Below are 7,961 nucleotides of genomic sequence, written 5' to 3'. Positions count from 1 at the left end.
AGCCTGGCTAGTACAAGAGGTGGAATATATGAGACTGACTGTGATCAGCTTCTTTCTGAACAATAATACCCCACCTGCAAACAAGGTTTCATGAAGATGCTACTAGCACAAAGACAAAGCATCCTTTTCCTCTTAGACTGATACAATGAATTCAAACCCCACAACTATCCAGAGATAGAAGCAATTCTAAACGAAAACCACAAATTCAATAACATGGTTATTATTGCTACCAGGACTGAGTCTATCCATAAAATTAGACAGTTTGGGTCACTGATAGCTGAAATAGGAGACCTATCAGAGGAGAGTTGCAAGTAGCTCATTAAAAACATCTTGACGAATAAGCTGGCTGATGGTCTGTTAAACCAGCTTAAAAAGGCCACTTCTATGAAGAACCTTATGAAAACTCCACTCTTTGTCATCATGGCTTGTGCCATCCAAATGAGTGAAAGTAATTTTTATCCAAGCACCCAGACTCTACTTTTCTCTACTTTGTATGACTTGATGGTGAAGAAAAATAGGTACAAAACAAAAGAAATAACAGAAGATCATATTATGCTGAGCATAAATCATCGTGGAGACTTAGCTTTAGATGCATCAAAGATTCAATTTTCAGTCTGAGGGTTTAGCTGACATAAAAGAAGAAGTCCTGCTAGCTTCAGGTCTTATGAATAAATAAAATACACAGCTCAAAAGCCAACATACAGATTCTTTTGTAAATCATTTCAGGACTACAGTGCGGGCAGAAAACTTTGCAAACAACTGACATCCGGCCAAGAAGCAGAGGTGGAGAAAGGGTATAGTTACCTACAGAAAATTAATGCTATTTCAGATATTACTAATACTTATTTCAATTTGCTCCTCTACACTTGTGGATCCTCTCTAGATGCCACTAGAATAATTTTGGACTTACTGAAAAGAACTGATCAGCACAGAGATATTTCTCAACTGTTTTTATTAAAGAATCTGGCTTTGAAAGGAGACTACACCAAAAAAACAGGAAATATAACAGAAAATGAAGATTGAAAGAAAACCGAGAAGGATATTTTTGCAGACTGTGTCATTAATTTATTCTATGAAAGTCCATCACAATCAGTATTGAGCAGAGATTTTGAATAGTTTTTTATGAAAGAAGTATTTACATTAATGTTCAAAATATCCCAATTTATTTCTTTGATTTTTTTCAATACTTGCCCAATTGTGTTAGTGTACTAGGACTCATTAAGTTAGATTTTTTTGGAAATTACTTGACAAGTAAGGAAACAGATTATGAGAATGTGGAAGATCTTCAAATTAGTTCACTTAACACTTACATTCCTGAAAAGGCTGCCTCCTTATTCTTCAACTGGAACCAGAGTCTCAGATCTTTAGAAATTACACTGCAAGATTTCAACAAGTTAAAGAAATGTGATATTAAATACCTGGGCAAAACATGTTGCTCAGCTGAAAGCCTCAAGCTGTGCATCAGCGATAGTGCTGGTATCACAGAAACACTGAATGAAGCCCTTGAAACCTGTAAAAACTTGCAAGAACTTACTGTGGAGTCCACACCTCTTACTGTGGAAGATGAGCAACAGTTCACAAGAATGACAAAGCTGAAAACCTTACATATAAGAGTTCTGCAAAGTGAAAATCTAGAAGGTACAGTATTTACTGGCAGTAAATGAGGTCTTTTAGGTAAATGTGAATGGGAAGGTAAAATAAAGTGGCTCATGACTATCTTGTATATGGAATATGTCTAGTTTTGATCAGTTTGAGAAATGTTATATTGCTAGAATGCAATCCTATTATCATGGGGAAAGTGACTGCAGTTTACTCAGTTATGTCAACTCACATTATTTATTTGTCTAAGTCAGCTCTGGCCTTTGAATTCCTCTAAGTTGCCATTTCATTACATTCTTGGTTCTTGCTACACAAAGGCCTTTGAATTCTTCTAAGTTGTTATTCCATCTTATTCTTGGGACAGAATATGTTAAAAAATCTAGTTTTTAGTAAAATACCAGATGGGAGAAAAATTTAACCACTTGAGTGCAAATAATCGACAGGAAATGAGATCACGTCTATGTGCTAGTTAAATGGGATACAGCATACCTTCACTTTACCTTAGTTCTCACAACAGATGCATATGAGTTTTGGCAGCCAAATGAGAGTGTTGTAGCCTAATCTAGACTTGTAACTTTGGACAGAAATTTTCCCTCATTGCTTCCTATGTTCCTGTCATAAGTTCTGGGTAAACACTTTTTTTTTAAAGGACTCCAGTTCTGATGTTAATACCTAATATGATGGAAAATCTAAAGTATCCTTTGATAAGTCATTCCAATAATTAATTAAATGCTTCTAGATTCAATAATTGTTTTATCTTAAAATTAGAATGGTGTAACAAAGAGGAGTGTAGTAACTATAGTGTAGTATGCTCCAGACATACCTGGGGAGAAGGATTCTGCAATTAGGATGAGGGACATGTATTTCTTTATGCTCTGAATCACACACACACAGGATCCCCCAAAACTATTGTTAGAGCAGGGCACCAATGCAGGATTGGTGCAAGTGCTGCTGCACTGTGCTCTGAGCTTTCCATCATTCAGGCTATCCATGTATGTATCCTACGTTGAGAAACCTACGCAGGTAGTGGCCATTCCAGATCTTGGAGACAGGTAATCATGAGTCAGCAAAACACTCTTGCACTGATAATGACTAAGCACACAGTGGGCTGCATTAGTAATAGTGTACCCTGGGAAAGTGGTTATTCCCTTCTATTCTGCACTCTTGAAGCCAAATCTGGAGTACTATGTGCATTTTTGGGCTGCCTAGTATAAAAGAGATACTAACAATCTGGTTAGAGTCCAATGGAGGACCACTGACATGGCCAGGGAGCTGGAACACCTAATACACAAGGAGAAGCAAAAGGAACTGAGCATAGTTTGCCTGGAGAAAAAAGGCTATTGGGGAAACTAATTGCAGTCTTCCACTACCTTAAGGGTGTTATAGAAAAGATGGAGATTTTCAGAGGTGCACAACTGAAGGGCAAGAGTCAACAATTTCAAGTTCCTGAAATAAGAGAAGTTCCAGTTAGACATAAACTGTTATTTTGTGATCAAACATTGCAACAGGGATCTGGAAGTCATTTAAACACTATCCTGGGAGATTTTCAAAACTCAGCTGGACAAGGCCCTGAGCAACCTCATCTAACTTTAGAATCAGCCCTGCTTTGAGCAGGAAATCAAAGTAGATGACCTCAGAAGTCCTAACCTGAATTTTTCTATCATTCCATGACATATAATTATCTGAAACGACATTATTAAATAATAATTTAAAAAATATTTCTCTTTCCTGTGTGTACGCATATGCCAAGAGTGTTAGGGAGAACAGCGTAAGAATATAATAAAAACAGCCATACTAACACAGAGGAAGGGCCCGTCTACCTTGGTTCATTGTCTCCAATAGCAGCTACAAGTGGATGGCTAAGGAGGAGCAAGAGCAATGCAAGAATCTAGGACACTTTCTTCTTAATAATCTCACAGACCCTTTTTTAAGCTCAGACCAGTTTCTTGTGCTTAGGATTTGTTTACTCAGTGTCCTCCCCAAGGGTTTCCGCTAGTTCTTGTTTGTCTTCCCTCTGAACCCATGTAAACTTATTCTATCTGCAGCTTCCTTTCGCAAATGGTGTGAAGGACTATGTCCTTAATGTTTGCTTCGGACAATTGGTGGCCTCTTGTTCTTGTACCAAGAGAAAAAACTAGTCAGTCTCTACCCAACATTTTCCATGCACTCATTATTTTGCAGACCTCTGTCAAATTCTCCTTAGGTCATCCCTTTTAGACATTCGTATTTTCACATAAACCTGGAAACTAATATCACTGAAGCGTATCTGTTCTACAAATGCATTTGTTCCTGTATTAAATTAACGTGCTGAATACATCTGTTGGGTGGGGTTTTTGGCAGGTGGACTTACTGATGGAATAAAGAAACTTGTGAATGCTGAAGGGCTTGTACTTGGCAACATAAGTATGGATGAAGGTGATGCAAAAAAATCAGGTAATTTCCTCTCTTCTACTTCACACCATAATCAAATATATAGTGCTGAGAATGTGAATGTTTTAACAAGTTGGTGTAAAGTTTGTACGCTACCAGGACTTGAAAATGCTATCATCTAGAGAATAATTTCTTACGTATTTGCACTGAATTCTTGACATGTTCTGTATCCTGACTGTCATGAAGTATTAGAGTGCTCCATTCAAGTTAGTAAGGCATACTGTAGTCAAATGGATCTACCATACCGATCCCAGGACTGGCTGATCCGCATGAACTGCAAGTCAGGAGGTTGCAGAGGTGATACAGTTGCCTTCCCTGGCCTGTTGCTGACTTTCTGCAAGGTCAGTCACTGGATACCATGGCTGAAAAGTTTGAATAATGTTTGCCAGGGCCACACAACCCAGTAACTGAAATGGAGATGGCAGTTCATATGTCTACCCATCCTTTCTTTGATGGCGTGGTAAAGAATGCTTCTCCTGGATTTGTTCCACAGGAAGATCACATCTTCTATGAGTTACTTTCTCTGGGCTAAGGGGCAATTTGTATTGTTTACATGATACAGCAACTGAACACGAGGCTGTGTTTATAATTTTTTTTGCAAAGAAAGCTTATAATATATTTAATGGCATAAAAATACAGGTAGTAGTAGTATACCAGGCAGTGAACAACTACTTCTGTCTAGCCATTTGCTGTGGTCAAGACATTATAAACATACCAAAACAGTTCACCTAGCAGTGTGACCTGGTTTTTTGGTTTGTTTTTTTTTTTTTCTTTTCCATTCCATTCACAGCTGAAGGTATCAGAAATCTGAGAAAGCTACGCTCACTATACATGAATCATTTGACAGCTATCGGGGATGGCATGACCTCCGTTGTAAGATCAGTCTCTGACGACCTAAGTGAACTTAAAGAAATCCAACTAGTCAACTGCTCTACCTCCAGTGATGCTGTGGAAATTCTAGGTAAGAACAGCAATAGTAACTTTACAAGCTGAGTATGTGTGTTTTGGCAATCAAAACATAATTCTATAACGGAAGAAAAAAAAAACCCGTGTAAGGATAAAATCAGAAACACTTAGGTTCACAATGAGTTTCAGTTAGCAGGGATATAAAATGCAGGAAGGAAAGTTTATATAAAGCTTTTATCTAAATCCTAAGTATAAAGTTTATATAAAAGAGAAAGATAAACTATTGCATAGCTGTGTAAACAATCAAAATAGGAAAGCAAATAGTGGATGATGAAAGCAAAACTAGTTTTCAAAGTTATTTTTGTTTCAGTCATTACCAAAACGATTCATTCTGATTAGGTACCTATCAAATCATTATAACAAGTTCAAAGCAGTACAAATAAGGATAAATAAAAATTATCTAATTAATTATTTAACAGATGAACTCAGGTTAGCAGAACTTAGGGAAATTCACCATTAAGTATGTAAGGAACAAGCTGAAAGAATCACTGAACCACAGACAACAGTGTGAAAATTTGTGGAGGCAGGAAAGTGGAAAATTCATTGTCTTTTGCTTGTACGAGGAAATTATAGATAAGCCAACCTCACTATGATGCCAAGAAAAATTCTGAAACAGATTATCATGCAAACATTTTTAAGCACTTAAATGATAGAGATGAAAGGTAGCGTGAACAAATGACTTCAAACCTTTCCACGGAATGGAGCAATTAAGATTAAGAAAAGAAAAGAGAGGTCTGGATAATAACCTGAGTGAGGTTTTTAAGACTACCCTATAAACTTCCTTAACAAGAAGCTAATGAAAGACATCTAAAAAAAATGGGTGCACAACTGGTTAAAAAATTACTTTCAAAGTGTTATCACAAATGTTTCACTAAGTGAGACAGCATTTTGATATAATCAATTAAGTCCCTCCTCATTCTAACAATATTTTAACTGATGGCTAAAATAACAGAATGGAGGGTACGCTTATAAAATTTCAGATGCTACTGAGCTTACAAGATCTGTTGGAATACAAAACCATCAATAAAATTGGATGCATTTAAGAGGTGGTCGAAAAACAACATTAGGGAATTGAGTGTAGACAGATGGAAAGGGCTCTAGCTGGGAGCAAGACATCAATTTCATGAATATAAAATGGATATTAACCTGTGTAACAGGGAAGAAGCAGCAGTCTCCTATGGAAGACTGAAAGTACTATGCTATTGCAAAAAACATACACTGGTGTGTCCTGAGCAACAAATCTGTACCCAGCTTTGGTATCATAATTAAGAAAGATGCAGAGAAATCAAGAGAGAGAGCACCAAGAACAGCTGGAGATTAAGAAAATGTGATTTACGAGGAATGTTTTATTTTTGGTTTGATTGAGAGAGAAGTCTGAAAAAGATTTGGTAAGATCTTTATTTTCTTTAAACATTGGTACAAAGAGTTGATAATCATTCTTCTTATCCTCTGGGAGAAGAAAGTAGTTACATTTGCAGCAAAGAATATTTAGTTTGGATGTTGGCAGAAACTTTCTGAAGCCAGGAAGGCAAATAGCACCTAGGCAGAATATGGAAAATTTCAAAGAGCAAGATACATTAAGATGTATCACGAATAGTTTAGGCTTATCAGTATCCTGCCCCATTACAGGTGTTTAGACTCTAACGTCCCACCTAGTCCCACTCTTCGACAGTTCTCTGATGCTGTAAAATGTACGTTTTATACCATAATAAAAAAATTGACAGCTCTGTGAAGCAGGAAGTTGAAGTCTCCAAGGTTTAAACCACTAAAGAATCTCTGATGCATTCAGAGAGTTTTGCCCTGCTTCTGTGTTGCACTCGGGAAGCTGTCTCATCACCACAGGGGTTTCCTTCAGCCACCAGAATGTAGGTTACACAGAACCACTATTCCAGCTCCTACGGCTGGCCAGGTTCTCAGTTCCCAGAGACACAATTAACAAGAAGATAGCACAGTTTGCATCAGAAGAGTGAGGAAAAACAAGGCTATTAAAAATCTTGTCTTGCTGTTCATTAAAAAACAGCTAAGAAAGGTGAAATAAAGACAAGTCATGCTGCCTGACTATACATGAAAACATATAACAAGCATTTTTTTCCTTCCATAGCTCAGAATCTTTGTAATTTGCCAAAACTGAATGTACTTGATTTGTCGGATAATTACTTAGAAAAGAAAGGAAAATATGCTATCCACCGACTTGGTAAGTTAGAAGTTTTCTTTAGATAAATCATTTAAGTTGGGAATGATCTTGAATTCTAGGACTTATGCAGACAGAAATTCAAGAACTCATTCCTCTTCTAAGTAGGATATAATTGGTATCCTGTAGCATTTCTTCTCAGTGAATGGAAAGTTTTTAGAAGTGAGAAATATTGTATGCAATTGGCTGCTCTGTCTCAGCTATCAAAGCAACAGTCTTGGAGTCTTTCAGCTAACACCAAACGATGGCTAGCTTTCTATCATGCAGTCCCCGATCTCTCTCAAGAAGCTGGTAACTGTAGATTTCAGCAGCAAACAAGACTGGGTGCCTGCATCACTGTTAGTCTGCAGATTAAGTCAGGTACTAACCACACCGAATTCTTCAAAAGCGATTAAAGTGATGGATGGAAGTTTGATTGCCATGACCTTGGATTTCTTAATGGTGCAAAGGTAAACTGCAGAAAACAATTTCAGCCAGTGCATTCTTAAACAGAAGAGCTGTCCTAGTGAACATTCACTTACAGTCTTTCATATCTGAGAAATGCTCTTCTCTATAACCACTTCTTGAATCAACAGTTGTAGAGTTATTTGGACCTCCTGGTCTGCTACTGAGATGGGAGTGAGAATAGTGTCACATCATCTTCTGGGAGAAACAGGTCAAAAGAAAGTAGGAGAGAGATCACCTTGCATTAGCCCCAAATCTTGCAACATGTAAAGCCTCTTGGTCTTTAAATGGTTTCAAGGAGTGTTCCTTTATCAGTGTGTGTTTTCTGTGA

At 37.4% G+C, this 7,961-nt stretch overlaps 1 protein-coding gene across 1 annotated transcript; it reads left to right on the top strand.

Annotated features, from left to right (window-relative positions):
- Positions 1 to 1,051: 1,051 nt before the first annotated feature.
- NLRC4 (NLR family, CARD domain containing 4) lies at positions 1,052 to 7,635 on the top strand (the record flags this gene model as incomplete). Its single annotated transcript, XM_010156623.1, is given in 7 exon segments — positions 1,052 to 1,111; positions 1,114 to 1,638; positions 3,940 to 4,032; positions 4,820 to 4,990; positions 7,097 to 7,189; positions 7,329 to 7,360; positions 7,454 to 7,635. Coding segments are annotated over 7 exon segments (1,156 nt in total), but the record flags the coding sequence as incomplete, so codon positions are not given.
- Positions 7,636 to 7,961: the final 326 nt, after the last annotated feature.

Source organism: Eurypyga helias, unplaced genomic scaffold (genome assembly GCF_000690775.1).
Source record: "Eurypyga helias isolate BGI_N326 unplaced genomic scaffold, ASM69077v1 scaffold15718, whole genome shotgun sequence".
Taxonomy (NCBI): Eukaryota; Metazoa; Chordata; class Aves; order Eurypygiformes; family Eurypygidae; genus Eurypyga; species Eurypyga helias.
Note: the sequence above shows the minus strand (reverse complement) of the source record. Positions and strands in the feature narration are given on the sequence as shown.